General features: G+C 35.6%; 1 protein-coding gene across 10 annotated transcripts in view; it reads left to right on the forward strand.

Annotated features, from left to right (window-relative positions):
* Clhc1 (clathrin heavy chain linker domain containing 1) overlaps positions 1–18,954 on the forward strand; it is a 39,776-nt gene extending 20,822 nt beyond the window's left edge. For 6 of the 10 annotated variants that reach the window (XM_046423936.2, XM_046423898.2, XM_058573089.1 and 3 more), the window contains 4 exons: positions 3,742–3,916; positions 7,366–7,568; positions 8,624–8,803; positions 11,104–12,144. In XM_046423936.2, coding sequence (XP_046279892.1) covers positions 3,742–3,916; positions 7,366–7,568; positions 8,624–8,803; positions 11,104–11,300 — 755 coding nt within the window. In that variant the 3' untranslated portion in view covers positions 11,301–12,144. Of the gene's footprint in view, positions 1–3,741; positions 3,917–7,365; positions 7,569–8,623; positions 8,804–9,466; positions 11,083–11,103; positions 12,145–17,980 lie in introns of those variants that run through there. The other 4 variants (XM_046423913.2, XM_058573081.1, XM_058573073.1 and 1 more) reach the window with 4 other exon arrangements.
* The last annotated feature ends 1,811 nt before the right edge of the window (positions 18,955–20,765 follow it).

Here is a 20,765-nt window from a genome sequence, read left to right on the forward strand (position 1 = left end):
GACTAAAAAAGCAAAACAATACAATGAACAAAGAGTTGATTCTCTGAAAGCATAAAATTGACAAATCCCTAACCATACTAACCAAAATTGAAGAACCAAATAAATAAAACTAGAGATGAAAAAGTATTTCACAAATACCAGTGAAATCCAGAGGATCATTAGGACATATTTTTTAAGTACTACATGCCAATAAATTTTCTGAACATATATGACCTGCCAAAAATTGAATCAAGATGATATAAGAAAATGTAAATAGACCAATAACAAGCATCAGACCTAAGCAATAATAAAGTCTTAAGCAAAGTAAAGTCCTGGACCAGATGGGTTCGCTGCTGAATTGTACCAGACTTTTGAAGAGTGAATACCAATGTTTCTCAAATTACTCTATAAACAGACAAAGGCATACACAGGAACTCTCCCAAACTCTTTTTACAAAGCCAAAATTACTATACTACCAAAGCCTGAAAAAGACATATCAAAAAAAAAAAAAAAAAGAAGAACAAAAAAGATGATTGTAGACCAATATTCTTGATGAACATAGATGCAGAATCCTCAATAAAATACTTGCAAATTGAATTCAATATCACATTAAAAATATCATACACTGAGGTCAAGTTGGTCTCATTCTGGGATGCAAGACTGATTCAACATTTGCAAATTAATAAATGTAATTCACTACATAAATAGAATCAAATATAAAAATTATATAATCATCTCAATAGATGCAGAAAAGCCTTTGATAAAATTCAGCATCCCTTCAGGATAAAAACCTTTAATGAATTATATATACAGGATCATATCTCAGGATATAGAGGCTATATGTGAAAAATCCATAGTCAACATCATACTAAATGGAGAAAAACAAAGAATCTTTTTTAAAATCAAGAATGAGACAAGGATGTACACTCTTAACACTCTTATTTAGCATTGAAGACTTTAGCAGAGCAGTCAGGCAAGAGAAAGAAAGAAAATGGATACAAATAGAAAAAGAAAAAGTTAAATTAGCTTTGTTTGTAGATGATATGATTCTATACCTAGAAAATTCTGGAGAGTCCACCATAATTATCTTAGAACTGATAAATTGAGCAAAGTAGCAGGATACAAAATCACCATACAAAAATTGGCAGCTTTTCCTATATCCACCAATAATGAAATAAGGAAAATGGTCATATTCACAATTATCTCAAAAACAAAACAAAACCAAAAACAGTAGGAATAAACCTAATTAAGGAGTTGAAAGACCTCTACAATGAAAATTATAAAACACTGAAAAAATATTGAAGAAAATAATGGAAGTTGGAAAGATGTCCCATATTCATGGGTTGGGAGAATTAATACTGTTCAAATGACCATATTGCTGAAAGCTATCTGCAGATTCAATACAATCCCCATCAAAATACTAATGACTGGCCTGGAAGTTGTGGCTCAGTGGTAGAACACTTGCCTAGCATGTGTGAGTCCCTGGGTTCAATTCTTAGCACCGCATATAATAAATGAATAAAATAAAGGTCCATCAACATGTAAAAAAAAATTAAAAAATACTAATGGCATTATTCACATAACTAGAAAAACTAATCAAGTTCATATGGAAGCACAAAACACCTGAATAGTCAAAAGCAATCCTGAGTAAAAAGAACAATGATGGAGGAATCATAATACCTGATTTCAAAATATGCCATGTATTGTATGATATTGTCATAAAAATAGGTACATAGAATCATGGAATAGAATAGAGGATCCAGGAATAAATCCACCTATCTGCAGTCATCTGACTATTGAGAAAGGAGCCAAAAACATGCTGGAGAAAAGACAGCTTCTTCAATAAATGGTGCTGGGAAAACTGGGTATCTGCATGTAAAAGATTGACACTAGATCCCCATCTCTCACAAAAACTAATTCAAGATGGATCAAAGACCTTAATATAATACCTGAAATTTTGAAATTATTAGAGGAAAACAGGGGAAATACTTCAAGATACTGGTATAGACAACAGTGTCCTCAACAAGACTCCAGTAGCTCAGGAAGTAATAGCAAGAATGGACAAATGGGATTTTATCAAATTAAAAAGCTTCTTGGGGGGGCGCTGGGGTTGTGGCTCAGCAGTAGAGCACTCGCCTAGCATGAGTGAGGCCCTGGGTTCGATCCTCAGCACCACATAAAAAAAATTTTTTTAAAAAAATAAAATAGCTCTCAGGGTTGCAGGGGAAAAGGAATACACTGTTGGTGGGAGGGTAAACTAATATAGCCACTATGGAATTTTAGTATGGAATTTCCTCAAACAAAAATGGAACTACCATATACAATAGAGAGAACTGCATGTGCATCTTTATTGCAGCACTATATACAATAGGCAAGTTGTGGAATCAACCTAGATTCCCATCAACAAATGAACTGTTCATATGTGCGTGTCAGGGTGTGTATATACATCTATGTATCACGTTTTTATCAGTTCATGTATATACACATAAACACAATGGAGTATTATTCATCCCTGAAGAAGAATGAAATCATGTGATTTGCAAGAAAGTGGATGGAATTGGAGCTCATCATGTTAAATAAAATAAGCCAGACCCAGAAAGACAAGTATCACATGTTTTCTCTAGTGTGGAATCTGGAGGGGGGCGGGCTAGGCAGCATGAAAGTAGAAAGGGTACTGTTAGGGAAGGGGAGAGGAACCAAGGATCAGGAGGAAGTGGTAAGAGAGGTAACAGTGAGGGTAAATAAGATCAAAATACATTATATGCATGTATGAAAATACCACAAAGAAACCCATTATTTTGTACAATTAATATACATTATTATCATTTGATACCAAGGATTGAACTCAGGGCATGTAACCACTGAGCCACATCCCCAGCCCTTTTTTCATATTTTATTAGAGACAGAGTCTCACTGTGTTGCTTAGGGCCCTGCTAAATTGCTAAGGCTGGCTTTGAACTTGAGTTTCTCCTGCCTCAGCCTCCGAGCTGCTGGGATTACAGGTGTAATCCCAGCTTCACATTATTTTTTAAGGATTCTAATTTATTATTCTCATTGAATTATTTTCAAAGTTAAGGTCTATAGTCTGGCTAAATATGTAGTTCTGAATACCCAGTTTTATATTTTTCTCATTTGGTTATAGAGCAATGTAGTTTGCTTGAGGACTTAAAATTTTTTTTTCTTAGTTGTAGTTGGACACAATATCCTTATTATTTATTTATTTTTGTGTGGTGCTGAGGATTGAACCTAGTGCCTCACACATGCAAGGTAAACACTCCACCACTGAGCCACAACTCCAGCCCCTGCATGAGGAATTTTATCCTCAATGTATTTATAACTACATCTTTTGTGTTCTTTATTCAAATCAGGTTTTGTTTTTTTTTTTCTTTTTGGTCACACCATTAATGGGAGACTCTGTCACTTGAAATAAAATAAATTTGTTTTCTCACAGTTCTGGAGGCCAAAAGTCTGAAATCAAGGTGTCAGCAGGGTTGGTTTCTTCTGGAGACTCTAAGTGGGCTTGCCTACCTTCTAGTCACTGTTAGCAACTTTTCTGCATATCTCGGCTTGTAGACGGATCACTCTAATTTCTGCCTCCATCTTCACAGGGTGTAAATAATGATATTTAGTCCTCATCCAATATATAAAGTTTAATCTATACGTAATACTAAGTTTTTAGAAAATGCAGAAATGAAAATAATAATATGAAATAAGAAATAGCAAACTTTCTTAAAATATTTGATTCTAACATTTTTCTTGTAGCTATTGGAAAAATTAGAGGAAAAACTCTTCCATTACTCTTATTTTTTGAGGCTATATTTAGCACAAGCCATGCTTTTAAAACTCCTGTTGATGCAGATCTAACCCTAGAAGGAATCAAATGTGGATTATCTGAAAAACGGCTGGATTTAGTTATCAACTGGGTCACCCAGGAAAAGTAAGCAAAATTAAATCTTAATTGTGACATTTTGTTAATATTATTGTTTGGTCTAAAAATTATAATAGTTTTCATATCAATACATTATTTGAGCATTTAATTTAGATCAGGTCCCTGTTGCAGTTAATCAGAAAGTATTTACTAAGCATTCACAGAGTAATGAGACTTAGTCACAATAAGCACAAATAAAGAGTTGAGTGACAGCACTCTCCAAGGTGATTTGTAAGAACCTAATGAGGGGCTGGGGATGTGGCTCAAGCGGTAGCGCACTCACCTGGCATGCGTGCGGCCTGGGTTCGATCCTCAGCACCACATACAAACAAAAGATGTTGTGTCTTCCGAGAACTAAAAAAAAAATACATAAATATTTTTTAAAAATTCTCTCTCTCTCTCTCTCTCTCTCTCTCTCTCTCTCTCTCTCTCTCTCTTTCTCTCTCTCTCTTTCTCTTAAAAAAAAAAAAGAACCTAATGATAGATGGAAGTTGAGCAATAAGAATAAAGAAGTGGTGAAAGGAGACCCTCATCATTATACAAAATACATGTATGAAGATGTGAATTTGATGTCAACATATATAATCAGAGATATGATAAATTATGGTATAATGGTGTATTAAGAATTGTAATGCAAAATAAATTTTAAAAAATTTTTAAAAAAGAAAAAAAAATTTAAAAAAAAGAATAGAGAAGGATTGGTCAGTATTATGCTGATTGGGAGAGAAAAGGCAGATTCAAATCTGGTTCTGGATAGGCTGTGGGGACATGTAAAGAATACAGCCAAGAGACAGTGTATAAGCAGGAAGAATATGGACCAAGATGATAAAGAACACATAAAGCAGGCAAGGTGACAGGCGAGAGGTGACTTCTTGAAGCTGAATCTCAGCACAGATTGGCAGTTTTTGTGCTAGCTCTTTGAGGTTAGGTTCCCTAGAACCAAAGCCTGAAGACAAGAATTTGGGTGAATATGATTAATAGAGGTAGGGCTTCTCAGGAAATACATTAGGAAATGAGTGAAATAGAATAGGGAGGGGGAAAGAGTCAAGCAAGGATATGGCCTCAGACAAAGTCTACTTGGCCTAATTTATTGCTCAGGAGCATAAACCACACTATAGAGCTGTTCTTCCTTGATGTAATGGACCAGTCTTTTATATTTTTCTATCAGGAAGAATATTCTGGCCCTGTAGGGAAAATTTGGATGGGACATTTGAGTGGCATCAATTCCAGTCAACCAGTTGCACAAAGTCATTCTATTTGATTCTCACATTAAAGTATACACGGGGTTGGGGATATAGTTAAGTTGATAGAGTGCTTGCTGCTCATGCCCAAGGCCCTGGGTTCAATCCCCAGCACCACACACACAAAAAAACGTATACTCACAGGGCACAGTGATGCACACCTGTAATCCCAGCAGTTTGGGAGGCTGAGGCAGGAGGATCACGAGTTCAAAGCCAGCCTGAGGCACTAAGCAACTCAGTGAGACCCTGTCTCTAAAATACAAAATAGGGCTGGAGATGTGGCTCAGTGGTCAAGTGCCCCTGAGTTCAATCCTCATACCCACCCCCCCCCTAAAAAAAGTATTTGGTACTAGGGATTGAACCTAGGGATGCCTAGCCACTGAGCTATATCCCTAGTCCTTTTCAGGTTTTATTTTGAGACAGGGTCTCACTGAGTTATCTTTCTTGATAAGTTGCTGAAAAAAAAAAGTATCCAACTTCTGCAGGATTCTGTGGTCTTAATTCCTAGGGAAACATAATTCTTGAGGAGAGTTAGTGGGACATACTGTAGCTCCTGTTACTATGTAGGATACTACATAATTTGTTTTTTTTTATAACTTTATTGAGGTAAAATTTACATGCAATAAGCTACACATACTTAGAGAATATAATTTGATGAGTTTGATTAGAAAAAGCATTAATGGGATATAACTGACAAACAAAAACTCAACATATTCAAAGTACAGAATTTGACAAATTTTGACATAAGTATATACTCATGAAATCTTTACCATAATCAAGGTAATTTAACATACATAACTCTCAACTGTTTCCTTATACTTCCTGTATTGCTCCTTCCTTCCTCCATTTCCTTATTCTGACCACCTCCCTTTCTATACCCAGGTAACAACAGATTGGCTTTCTATCACTGTAGAATAGTTTATAGAATTTTCTAGAATTTTATATTAATGGAATTATACAGTTATGTATTCTTTTTTCTTCTTGGATTGGCTTCTTTCACTTATAATTATTTTCAGATTCATCCATACTAAATAGTACTAATTATCTTTCTCTTCTGTCATCTAATTAAAATTTTTTTTTATTCTTGCACTTCTGTTGGTTTTGATGACTTGCCTGGTAGGATGACCTTGGTTATCAAGCCTTTATCAAACAGAAATTAAAAGTGATATCTTTAATTATACCCAGATGTTCTTATTGCTCATGCTGATGATTTCTAGGAAGAGTTACTGTGATAATACAGATGATTCACTTTAACTGTGTGTGAAGATGGAAAATTAAGATATAATGACAGCTGGGCATGATGGTACAGGCCTGTAATCCCAGCTGCTCTGGAGGCTGAGGCAGGAGTATTGCCAGTTCAAAGCCAGCCTTAGCAACTTATGGAGACCCAACGTGAGACCCTGTCTCAAAATAAAACCTGAAAATGACTAGGGATATAGCTCAGTGGCTAGGCATCCCTGGGTTCAATCCCTAGTACCAAAAAAAAAAAAAAAAAGGCAAATGAAATCTATTCGATCAAGCTGTCTCAAAAGAAGTGCTTCTTCAGTTTTTATCTCTCCTAATAGGCACAGTTATGTCTTTTCTCCCCCGTTGCTTCTTATAAATCTATAACAAATTTTAAAAGTAACAATGCTGTCATACTTTCTCTGTTTTCTTTTTAGTACAAATGTTTCTTGAAAGATCTATCACTAATTTTGAGGTAAAATTGTTCTATCTTTAACCAACAATTAATAAGTTCTTTATATTCTACAGTTCTGGACTCTATGTAGCTGCTGAGAATATTGTGACCCCCAATTCTAAGAGAAGTTTTGTTTATCTTGTAATTTTAAGTCCTGTCGATATTATCAGGAGAGTTTTAACTTTGTTTATAGATTTTTTTTAATCTGATTTTTTTTTTCTTTTGAGACAGGGTCTTGCTAAATTTCTGAGGCTGGCCTTGAACTTGTGATCCTCCTGCCTCAGCCTCCTGAGTTGCTGGGGTTTGTAGATGTTTTAAAAACTTGATATCAGTTTCACCAAAATGTCTTCCCCTCAAATAATACTTGTTCATTTGTTGTTGTTAAATCTCAGATATGTTTAATTTCTTTTATATCAATTGTCTACTGATTTGGAATCATTATAAGGTATAGAGAAGTCATGCTGAATTTTCAAATATTTCAGTCTCAGCTACTCATCAAGATTTCTCTAATGTGTGCCTTATTGATCTGCTTGCTCTAGGCTGACATTTTCAGAGAAGGCTGGGGATGTGATTTATGATTATGGGGAACAAGATACTTTTAACAAAGCCAAGTGCCTGGCTTTAGCTCAGATTATCTACAGTGAATGTGGCCTGCATAAGAAAGTTCTCCTTTGCCTGTGTAAACAGGGTCAGATCCATGGGGCCATAGAATACTTACAACAATTCAAGGACTTTACTCCTGGTAAATAAAAGAGACTACTTATTTGTGTACATTCAAATTCTGGACTTGACTTCTAAGATCACTGATCACGGCAGGCATTATTTTAAATTTACATTATAGAATCTATTTTATACATATTGATAAGTAGGATATTTCTTTTGTAATTTTTCATGAAAATAGTTAAGATGGAGCTAATTGAATTTCATGGTAGACATTAAAATTCATTATGCATTTTCCCAAAACATTAGTAAATTAGATGATATTAGAAATATATAGTCTTTTAAAAAATCTTGTTTTAATTAGTTATACATGACAGTAGAATGCATTTATGCACTTTGATATATCATACATAGATAGGATATAATTTCTCTTTTTTCTGAGTGTACATGTTGCAGAATCATATTGGTCATGCAGTCACACATATACATAAAGTAATAATGTTTGTTTAATTCCACCATCTTTCATATCCCTTTATCCCCTCTCTTCCCTTCACTTCCCTCTACCTAATCTAAGGTAACACTATTCTTCTCTAGTGCCCCCCCACCCCCCTTCCCACCGCCTTATTGTGAGTTAGCATCCACATATTAGAGAAAACATTCGGCCTTTGGTTTTTTGGGATTGGTTTATTTCGCTTAGCATGATATTCTCCAACTCCATTCATTTATTGGCAAATGCCATAATTTTATTCTTCTTTGAAGATAAGCAATATTCCATTGAATATATATACCACATTTTCTTTATCCATTCATCTATTGAAGGATACCTAGGTAGGTAGGTTCCATAGTTTAGCTATTGTGAATTGAGCTACTATAAACATTGATGTGGCTGCATTACTGTAGTATGTTGATTTTAAGTCCTTTGGGTATAAATGGAAATATATACTCTTAAAGATAACTTTAATGGATATGCTGGACCAGGCTACATAGGGCTATTTTAAAATTACTGAACTTATCTGTCATATATAATATTCTAAAGTATTAAAATTGAAAAAACTAAGGAAATAATGTTTATTTCAGAATTTTGAAACACCTAGGTTATATCAGGATGCTGAGATAGTTTTTCATTTTTACTTTCAGATGACCTGATGAAGCTAATAACATTATGTCCTCAAACTGAACTAATTCAATGTCTCACTGAAGAAAAGAATGGGAGACCACCATTTTTATCTTTTGGACTTGCCATACTTCATCTGTTCTCTGTGAATATGGAAAAAGTTGGCATTAAGCTACTCCAAGAAATAAACAAAGGTGGGACAGGTAAGTAGAGTAAAATGTTGTTGTGAAAGAAATATTAGTGGATTATTTAAGGAAAGGTTCAAGATAGTTATGTACAAGTTAACACAAATTTTCCTTAGGGTTCCTTCTTAGCAAGAATTAATCTGAGGGGTTGTGGCTTAGAGGTAGAGCACTTAGAGGTAGTACGTGCCAGGCTCTGGGTTTGATCCTCAGCACCATAAAAATAAATAAATAAAATAAAGGTATAAAAAAATAAAAAAGAAAAAGAATTAATTTGAGGCTGGTAACATTGGCACATGCCTGTAATCCCAGCTACTTGGGAGATTGAGGCAGGAGGATTTCAATTTGGAGGCCAGTTTGGGCAATTTAGTGCGATCCTATCTCAATATACAAAAATAAAAAGTGTTAGGGGAATACTAGGGATAGTATTCCCTGCAAAAAAAGAGTTAGGAGTTTGTAAATATAACAATTCCATGCCAATAATAGTCTATTGACAATACTATATATTTCTTAAGAGAATTAGAATGAAGAGAAAATCTTTTTAAAGCCAGAGGGGAATGCAATAACAATTGATAGCTAACACTTTTATAAATTATAAAACTTTACATATATTAATGTATGTGTACTTTTTTTTTAAAGAGGGAAAGAGAGAGGGGGGGGGGAATTTTAATATTTATTTTTTAGTTTTCAGCGGACACAACATCTTTGTATGTGGTGCTGAGGATCGAACCCAGGCCGCACGCATGCCAGGCGAGCGCGCTACCGCTTGAGCCACATCCCCAGCCTGTATGTGTACTTTTAGCAATATTTTATGTGTATTTTATTAAATATTATTTAGATATAAACATGTATTTTAATTTCTAAACCAAATATATGAATATTTAATATGATAATCATTCTGAACTGAACTGCAGTGGGATAGAGAATTTTTAAAAATTCACTTTTTTCTCTTTCATTAATTTAACATGAATTTGAGCAGACAGTTTGATTTCATTTTTTATTTTTATTTTTTGATACTGGGGGTTGAGTAAAGTTCAGAGGTGCTTTACCACTGAGCCACATCCCCAGCCCTTTTTATTTTTTATTTTGATAGGATCTCACTAAGTTGCTCAGAGCCTTACTAAGTTGCTGAGGCTGTCTTTGAACTTGCAATCCTCCTGCCTCATCTTCCCAAATTGCTGGAATTACAGATGTTTACCACCACATGTAATTGCCTGAAAACATATTTGTGAAGATAATTTAATATTTTGAAATTCTCATTACAGATATTATCTAAAATATTTGATAGGAAAATAAATTACAATTGTGGTATAAATAAAATAATAGCAGTAACTATTCCAAAGAGAAATCCTCTTTTATTAAGTATCACTAAGTAAATGCAGGTAATTGGTAAGAAATTCATTTTGTAGAATCTCACTATTATGTATAATTATAATGCACTAATTAAAAAAATTAATTACATAAATTGATAGATCACAGAGTCACTAATTGACTTTTAAAAGTAAATAATGTCATTAGATTTCACTTAAAAACAAAATTATTTCTTTAGAAAACCATTTGCTATAGAAACCACATTAAGGATGTGGCTTCGAGGCTTCCATTTAGGGAAATGGTGGAAGATTTGCCTAAGAGTTTCTGAAACCCTTGGGACAGCACTACTAAGGCATTTACTGAAGTGCTTGAAGAATCATGAGAACTCGGGCAACAGATCCTTAGTTATTTGACAAATTCTGGTAGAGCATTATAGGCTCTGTGAATAAGGAAGAGCCCACACTCTTCACTTTCTGAGCTCCTTACCTTATAGCCTTCAGAGTGTCTACTACCTTATGCAAAAGGAGATGAGTGGAGAAGTGTGGAATGTGGAAAGTGGTAGAGGGCTGAACTGAGAAATGATAAAGGGGGAGAAGGAACTAACAGTTGAAAACTTAACCTGAGCAGGTCTAAGCATACTAAATGTTATATCATTAAACTTAATGGAAATCAGGTAGAGTTCAAAAGTAACTCAGGTGAAACTATGTCCCTTTTTTTTTTTTTGAAGAATCACTAAACACAGCATGGTAGCACATGCCTGTAGTCCCAGTGGCTTGGGAGGCTGGGGTAGGAGGATCATAAGTTTGAGGCCAGCTTGGGCAATTTAGTGAGGTCCTAAGCAACTTAGCGAGAGCCTGTCTCAAAAAATAGAAACGACCGGGGATAGAACTCAACGGTTAAGGGCCCCTGGGTTCAGTCCCCTGTACTGAAAAAAGAAAAAGAAGAAGAGAATCACTAAGTGTGGATTATCAGATAAGTACTATACTGTAATATTGTATTTTTCTTCTCAGATGCAGTAGAACATCTTGTGATAAATGATTCATATTGCTCCCTAGAAATGTGGCAACAATTGGCAAATATATGTTTACAGAATGGCTTTGACAAATTATCTAATGACATCATATCCATTCTTCGATCTCAGGCTGGAGTTGCAGAAATTTCTGAAGAAGAAGATACAGTCAATTTAATGGAACATGTTTTTTGGTAGTTCTGTATTTTAGCCAGTTGAGGGAGCTTGTACAACATTTTACAGGCAAACTAGTTTTCTCATAATTAACTTACAAATAAATCTAGTGCATGAAGCTCTCAGAAGTAAATCACATTTCTTTTTGTTATGATTTCAAGTTGGCTTCTTGAAAATCTTCATTTTTGAATTTTTGAATCCTTGATATTTTAAGGAAAAAACCTCTGAGGTCCTTTTTCTGTGTAATGCAAGAAAAAGCAAGATGATAGATACTTCAAGGTTGACTCGCTGACAGAAAGCTAGAGTATAATAATTTTGTATTTAAAAATACTGCTGATTTAAAGATGTGCCCCATGATTTGGCATATATAAATATGGCAAAGATTAGGCTTCTACTAAAGTCGGGCATCTTAACATGTTCTTACTTAGAGGGAAGACCAGCCAAGGTTTGCTCATAAGTAGAGCTGGGATACCTATAGGCATAAATGTTATTATGTGTCATAAAGTGTTATTTTATGACTTCAAATATGTAAATATTTGAAGTATTTGAGAACTCAGAGTTCTGTTCCTTGTATAGGTGTGATAATCAAAATCGTTAATGATCAATATGACAGGGGCACCAATCAAGCGGAACAGACATCCAACCAATCAGTACAGCTTTCTGTTCTTATTGCCACATCAGAACATAGCAGCTGAATGTCAGCCTTGACCATGGGGTATGGTAAAAATTAGCTGCTGTTACATAGAATAGGAATAAAAAACATAATTTTTTTTCTCCTAAATTTAAATTGGATATGTATTTTTTATGTCACAATGGAAAGAATATGAACTTGGAGTCAGTCTTATTAAAATTCTGGTACTATCTTTTACTCATTTGTGAAATTTGTCTGATCTAGGCTTGTTATGAGGATTAGTGATAATTTATATGTATAATATAACACGATGGAGAAATTTAGTAGAAGATGGCCATCATTTTTATGTAGTAGGCCCCAGAAGCACATATTCTCCACTTAGTTTATACTTAATTAATCCCACATTTCTATCCCTTTGTATGCTACAATTGTAATTCTTTGGAGTAGTTGACATTAGTTTAACTTATTGTCTAAACTCATATTTTGGTTGCCTGGCATATAGTATAAATCCATAAGTGTATAGGCTGAGTTTAATTTTTCCATATAGTGTTAAAAATTTCTAGATAGCTATACTTCAGTTTTCTAAACTTTAATAATTTTACTAAAGTAATATGCATAGTTTAAAAAGCAACATATTATTAAGATGCTTATGATAATTAATAATATTTTTATTTCTGGTCTTTCATTAGCTGTGATTTTTTAAAAGAACAGATGAAGGACAAGAAAAAAGAAGGGAAAGTAAGAGGGTATTTCAGCCACATCCATTCTTTAGGTCACAATGGTTTAAGTCCTTTTTTCCTTTGAGAATTACACAATTGATAGCAAGCTCCTGTGGGTTCACTGACAGAACTTAGGAACAAAATGTGACCATGAAGGCCAGGGGGATGAAGTAGCTATATAAATCTGGAAAAATCTTGAAGTAGCAGCTGTTTTTTTTTTTTTTTTCTTAATTTTACCTTGATTTTGAAATGTTTTCCCTTTGCTCATTATGATTCCTTCTCAGTTATCATTACCTTTGGCAGCTTTCCTAAGGAAAGTAAAAGTTGTCAAATGAATATAAATTAAAATGCCTGGAGATAAAAGTTGGGAGGAAGAGTGAGAATACAAATGAAAAGAGGAAGGAGAAATAATTGAGTTGTGAGCTATGTAGTTGTGAGCTATAAGAACCTCCCTGTAATCTACACTGAAAGAAGTATAACGTGGGCTTACCACAGAAGCCTGCCTTACAAACCAGCTGTACCCCTACTGAGCTCTGTGCTCTTTTCCTCATGCTTAAGATGATTTTTTTTTTTAAAGGAGGAAAAGTTCATTTAGGGGCTCATGGTTTCAGAAGTCTCAATCCATAGATAGCAGGCTCCATTCCTCTGGGCTCAGGGTGAGGCAGAACATCATAGCAGAAGAGTGTATTAGAGGGAAGCAGCTCACATGGTGATCAGAAAGCAGAGAGAGGTCTCCACTTGCCAAATACAAATATACATGCCAGAGCCACGCCTCCAATGTCCCACCTTGTCTAGCCACACCCTACCACTTCAGTTACCACTCAGCTAATCACTGTTAGGGAATTAATTCGCTGACTGGGTTAGGACTCTTAACAACCCAGTCATTTCTCCTCTGAATCTTCTTGCATTGTCTCACACCTGAGCTTTTGGGGTACACTCACATTCAAACCATAACTTTCCAGCCCTGGCCCCCAGAAGCTCACACTCATCTGACAATGTAAAATACATTTAGTCCATTCCCAAAACTCCCTATAGTGTCAACTCTTCCAAGATTGCTCAAAGTTCAAGTCCAAAGTCTTCTCTGAAGCTCAAGGCAATCTTGCATTTTGAGGTCCTGTAAAAACAAAAGCAATTTACAGGTATACAATATATAATGGTACAGAGTAAATATTTCCATTCACAAAATTAGGGGCATAGAAAGAAGAGATAGGATCAAAGCAAGACCAAAATCCAGCTGAGCAAACAAGTCTTGTAGCTTCATATCCAGCAACTGGGACATATGGCATTGTGGTATTCTCTCCAAAGGGCTTGTGTAGTTCCACCCCTGTGGCTTTGTTGGTTGCAGCCCAAGTGGCCTTCCTGTTGGCTTATTTCTGCTAGATTCTTGCAGCTTTCCTAGGATGATGTCCCATGTTAAAAGCATTTCTTAATCTTGGGGGTTTCCACTGCAGCTTCAGCTTCCTCATCATATCTCCACACTTTGCTTTCTCAGGGGATGCCCACAGGGACTCTGACCCTGCTGAACCTTGCCTGCACTCCCAGTTCTTCCTTTGAAATCTTGGTAGAAGCCTCCATGACCCTCTAACTTCAGCATACAGCATTCCTGCAAAACCAGCACCATGTGGTTGATGCCAAGGTCTGCCACCATCTCGAGCAGTAGCCAAGCCTCCAGGGACCCTGGCTGTAGCAACCTCTGAGTGCCTGAGTAGCTGAGCATGTTGAACAACTTCCTAGGCTCCTTTGTGCAAGAAGGGTGCCCCACTGGTCTCTTCTCAAGAGAATTTTCTCTTTTATTCCCTTGAGCTTGAGCTAGGTATGGTCTTGCCAGTTCCTGAAGCAATCTTTCTTATTGTCTCTGAGCAAAATCTTCAGGATTTATTTAGTGGCAGTAATGTTTTTAACACTTGCAACTTCCATATCCCCAGTTTTATTCCTGCTTTTCAAGTTCAAGTTTTTCAAATATTTCTTTTTTTTTCTACTCCTGAATATCAGAATAAATTTGGCTAAAAGTCACCAGCAATATCCATGCCACTTCCTGAATGCTATGCTATCCAAAAATTTCTTCTACCAGATTAAGAAGTACATCGCTTTTAAAATCAGCCTCACAGAAAGTCTCAGGATACAGGCAAAGTGAAGACAGTTTCTCAGAACATAACACTAATAGCCTCTACTCCAGATTTTAATAGGATCCTCCTTTTCTGAACCCTCTTGAGCCCTGTCTTCACAGTCCTGTTGGCATTCTGTTCTTTTGAGTTCCCATCAGAATTGGCCATTAATCTCTGCTTACAGTAATCTGAAGTAATCCAAGTTTGTGCTGCTACACATCTCAAAATTCCTCCTACCAATTCCAAAAAGCTCCAACAACTTATGAACCACATGGTCAGGTTAGTCACAGGAATGACCCCACTTCTTGGTACCAATTTCTGTTTTAGTCAGCTTTTTCACTGCTGTGACTAAAGTAATCAACCAGAACAATTTTAGGGAAGGAAAAATTTATTTAGGGCCCATGGTTTCAGAGGTCTCAAACCATAGACAGTAGGCTCCATTCCTTGGGGCTCACAGTGTGGTAGAACATCATGGCAGAAGAGTGTGGCAAGAAAAGGAGCTCTCATGATGATCAGAAAGCAAGATGAATTTGACTGGATAATTTCTCTTTGTCATTTCAAAACTCTAAAATTCATAATTCTGAAAAGATACAAATTATTTCTCAGGGATTCTTGACTTTTTTCCTAAATTTGTAATACTCAGATTCAGCATCAGCATTAGCCATGCATCCTAGATACCTATTTTACATACAGTTTGTGCTATCAAGATCACAACTTCAACAGGAAAGCAACATATTTTTAAAATTTTGTAACATTAATTCCTTAGTATCATTATAGTACATTCAAATTTCACCAATTACTTGAAAGTGCCTTTTTTTTCTTTAAAGAAAAAAACAGTTGAGTTGTTCCAATAAGCATCTAAACAATGTTCTTGAGTTCTATTTGGTCTAGTCATCTAGAGTATGTCTTCTCTCCTGTCTGTTTTTTGTCACGTAATTTTCTCTGTGGGAACTGACTTGATTGTTACTGAGAATGTTCCATATTTTGGATTTGTCTGATTACTTCCTTGTGGGATTATTTAACTTGTTCTTCCATTTCCCATATTTCCTATACCTGGAAGTTAGCTCCAAAGGCCCAGCTAGATTTAGGATCCTCTCTTTAAACAAGGATACTCATAGGTGATGCTGGGTACTTCACATTTCTTCATGGTATGAGCACCCAATGTTTGGTTGTCTCATGCCAGTGCTTTTTCAGATAAATTCCCAAATCCTTAACATGACCTAAACCCCCTACATAATGAGGATTTCAGCTGCCTCTTCACCCTTACCTCCTATTGTGCACCTTACTTTCTTTGAACTAGGTACTTGCCTTCTTTTTGTTCTTCCTGTAAGGGGATTTAAAATACTTTCTTCTACCTAAAAGTCTTGTTCCTTTCTTTTTACTTTAAATCTCAGCTTAGTTAAAAACTTCCTCAGCTGATCAATGTATGTTATTTCCACGTACAAATATGCCACAGTTAAATCCATTATTCTGTATAATTAAAATGTACTAATAAAGGGGAAAAATCTTTAAAGAAACTTCCTCAGGGAAGGAAGTCTTTGATGACATCCTTAATCATTCCTGTTTTCCTTTTTATAGGCTTTCCTTCATTGCAGTTATCATCCTTATAGTCAGGGATAATATTTTTTTATTGAGGGGAAGAACAGCACCTTTTTAGGGTCTGAGGGATGGGGAAGATATCAATTTTCTATGCTGTTGTAACAAAGTACTTCAAATTGAGCCATTTAACAAGCAGAAATTTATTGTCTCATACTTCTGGAAGCTAGAAGTCTTAGCTCAAGGTTGATTACTTCAGAAGGCTCTCTCTTTGGCTTACAGATAACAATCTTCTCTATGTCTCTTCACGTTTTCTTCCCTTTATGTATTCCTGTATCCAAATTCCTTTTCTTATGGGGCCCACCATGATGATCTCATTTTAACTTGACCCAATCTCCAAATAAGGTCACATTCTGATATACTGGGAGTTAGGACTTCAGCATATGAATCTTGGGAGGATGTAATTCAATTCTCAACAATTATCACTGTATCACCAAAAATACATAAACATAGAATTGATCAAATTATATTCAAGTATGAGTATGTCAAAATGAATCCTACTATTATAAATAACTATTATGTGCCAATAAAAATACTAAAAGTTGGGGCTGGGGATGTGGCTCAAGCGGTAGCGCACTCGCCTGGCATGCGTGCGGCCCGGGTTCGATCCTCAGCACCACATACAAACAAAGATGTTGTGTCTGCCGAAAACTGAAAAATAAATATTAAAAAAAAAAGAAAAGAAACTTAAAAAAAATTGCTAGCACAGTGTCAGCCCCCTAGCAATTTTTTTAATAACTTTATTTTATTTATTTTTATGTGGTGCTGAGGATCAAACCTCTGAGCCACAATCCCAACCCTGTGCTAGCAATTTTTTTTTGGGGGGGGGTAGGGTACCAGAGATTGAACTCAGAGGCACTCGACACTGAGCCACATCTCTAGCCCTGTTTTGTATTTTATTAGAGACAGGGTCTCACTGAGTTGCTTAGCGCCTTGCCAAATTGCTGAGGCTGGCTTTGAATTCACAATCTCTTGCCTCTACCTCCCAAGCTGCTGGGATTACAGGCATGTGCCACTGCCCCTGGCCTAGCAATTTTTAATATATGTTCTTACTGAATTTTCTTAACAATTTTTATGGTAGATATCTCCAATTTTTAGACTCCCTCCACATCCCCCCTCCCCCCCCCCAAAATCACTCTGCAGTATCTATAGAGGCCTGCCTGGTACTATTGTAAATTAGTGAAATATATCACGCTTACACATAGGGGGATCTGAGTAATTTTTGAAAGGGAGGGACAATTATGATAAATTCCAGTCAGTTTTTGTTACACAGGATTATGGATTTGGTATTACCCTCTCAGAAACTGGAAATGTTGTCTGATATGTATGTAGGCCTGATTTTCAGAATATTGTGTGGGCCAAACAAGATACTTCTACAGACCAAGATTGAGCTGGGGAGCATCAATTTGAAGCCTCTCTCCTAAACTCAGAAGACCAAGCTTAATTTCTTGTGTTTATCAACTTTAAATTAAACACTTTGAATATGAAAGTTAAAAAAATGTGTTTTTTTCATTCAGAAAAAGCTGCTGTAGAGTACCCACTTTATTTTATTTTTTTTATTTTTTGAAAATTGAGGATGTTGAGTTTTTGCTTTTTTTTTAAAAGAGGGAGAGCATGCATGAGAATTTTTAATATTTATTTTTTAATTTTCAGCGGACACAACATCTTCATATGTGGTGCTGAGGATCGAACCTGGGCCGCATGCATGCCAGGCTTGAGCCACATCCCCAGCCCGAGTACCCACTTTATTGATGTACTGGTACCTGTATTGCGGATCTAGTGTGGAGGCTATTTTGATATCTAATGTTAAGGAACTTGAAAGGTAGCACACATGTAATTGTGTGTAGAAAGAAGAAAAGATACACAAGTAATGCTGACATCTTTTTCTCTAAAGAATTAATTTACCAGTATCATTCCCCAACTGTATTGCTGGAAGGGTGGTTAAGAAGCAATATTAAAGTTTTTTTTTTTTTTTTTTTTTTTTAAAGAGGCTACTGAGATACAGGTTGAAGATTTCCCTACATGATTCTTATATCTCTATTCAGTTACTCTTTAGTAGAATTTCCACTGTGGCTGTGGGGATTTGCCATTACCATGTTTATCAAAATACTTGTGGCAGAAATCACCACCAAGCATTTTCAGTCCTCTACTGGGTGCAAACTCTACCTTTCAAGCTCTCATCTATAATAATGGGGAGAAGCCATATTTTTAATCCAAGGAGCACTTATATGGATTATATTCTGTTATTTTGTTTGCTTGGATGAAATCTTAAAGGTACTATAAATAGGGCCAGCTTTAGTTAAATTTGGGCTTATGTGAAGTCCATCTCACCCTCTTGTGGTTTGAACATGTCCCCCAAAGTTCATATGATGGAAACTTGATCCACACTGTGGCATAGCTGGGAGGCTGGGTTAATGCCATTATAAAGGGAATGGGCTTCTTATTGAGGAGGTAGGTGCTTAAAATGTGACAGCTTTGGCCTTTTGTGCTCTCTCTCTCTCATGCCCATGTGCTGCCTTCTGCCGTGTGTATGATGAAGCAAGAAGGCCCACACCAGATGCCAGCACCTTGGACTTGGACTTCCAATCTCCAGAACTGCAAGCCAATAAATTTCTGTTCATTATCAATTACTGGTCTGTTGTTTTCTTTTACAGTAGCACAAAATAAACACTCCAATTCTGGTGGCATATAGATTAAGATTTCTGAGCTGGGCATGGTGGCACATGCCTGTAACCCCAGTGGTTCAGGAGGTTGAGACAGAACAATCTCAAGTTCAAAGCCAGTCTCAGCAATTTAGTGAGGCCTTCTCTCTAAATAAAATACAAAATAGGTTCAGTGGTAGAGTGCCCCTGGGTTCAATCCCCAGTCCAAAAAAATTTATGTGTATATATATATATATATATATTTTAAATGTATTGCCATATATATATATATATATATAATTTGTATTCATATATATATATAATTTGTATTCATATATATATATAAAATATGTATTACCAGATATATATTTGTATTCTTAGGAATATGGCCCTTAAAAGAAAAAAGTTACTCTACATTATTTATAAATATATATCTGACATTACATCCTATTCATGTTTTCCTGGAATTCTTTGCTCACCACACATATTCACATTCACTTCACACTTTTTTTTTTTTTTTTGGTGTTGTGATTGAACACAGGACAGGGCCTTGCACATGCTAAGCATGTGCTCTACCACTGAGCTGAGGAACTCATATCTCCAGTAGCAGATACAAGAATAAAGCACATATCTTTCTTTTTCTTTTTTTAAAGTAGGGTTTTATAGTTATACAGTTTTATAGTATTTTGGTTAATCCCCACAAACTTGTATGTTCATGGAATTCTATTTTAGTTCATGAGTCTCCCTTTTCTCTCCCTTTCTTCCCATCCTGCCTTCCCTCTCCCATTCTCTTTCCTCTAGTTGACTTCCTTTCACTCATTAATTTATATTTGATTGGTTCTTTATATTATCCTATTCTTTCCTCCCCATTTCATTTATTTTACTCTAGTTTCCACATATGAGAGAAATCATTGAACCTTTTATGTTTGGCTTATTTCACTTAGTGTGATATTCTCCACTTCCATCTATTTACCAGCAAATGCCATAATTTCATTTTTTCTTTTATAGCTGAGTAGAACTCCATTTTGTGTGTGTATATATATATAGAGAGAGAATAATTTCTTAATCTGTTCACTCATTGATGAGCATCTGGGTTGATTCCATAATTTAGCTATTGTGAATTGTGCTGCAGTATGCTAATCATAATAGCCCATATCTTAAACCCAAGTAATACATTAGCTAGACATTAGTAGGATTATGGCTGCATTCACTCTGTGGTTTGTAATTTATGAAAGAATTGCTCAACGTGAACATTTTATAAGTTATAACAATACTGAAGTAGTCCTGTTGAAGATATCTTGCTGAGAATGTTCTGAAATGAATCACCAACTCCTGGCAAATGTAAGGTTTGCCTGATGCAAGGTATGTCTGTGTCTTCAGGGTAATAGCACATACCAAAAATACTCGTTTATACTCATCTCTGCCTAAATGCTAATTTGAGCAATGGAAATGTATAGAAAACTATACATTTTGAGCATGTGTAGAAAATGAAGACAAAAAAAAGTTGAAGGAAAGGGATCATTCAGTTTTGGAAGAAAACAAAAGTACAATCACAATCCATTCAGCCTGTGAGTATGTAAAGGCCCTCACATTAAAGATACAATCAACTTTAATCTACATCAGGTAAAGAACTAAAGAATAAGCTTTTTTTTTTCCTTCCTAGTATTGGGAATCAAACAAGTCCTTGAGCATGCTAAGCAAGCACTCTTATTACTGAGTTATGTCCATAGCCTAAGAATAAACTTTTTTGTTTTTTTTTTTTTTTTTAAGAATAAACCATTTTAAATTGAGACTAA

This window comes from Marmota monax, unplaced genomic scaffold (genome assembly GCF_021218885.2).
Source record: "Marmota monax isolate L192 unplaced genomic scaffold, Marmota_monax_Labrador192_F-V1.1 WCK01_AAM20220418_F8-fsc00015, whole genome shotgun sequence".
Classification (NCBI taxonomy): Eukaryota; Metazoa; Chordata; class Mammalia; order Rodentia; family Sciuridae; genus Marmota; species Marmota monax.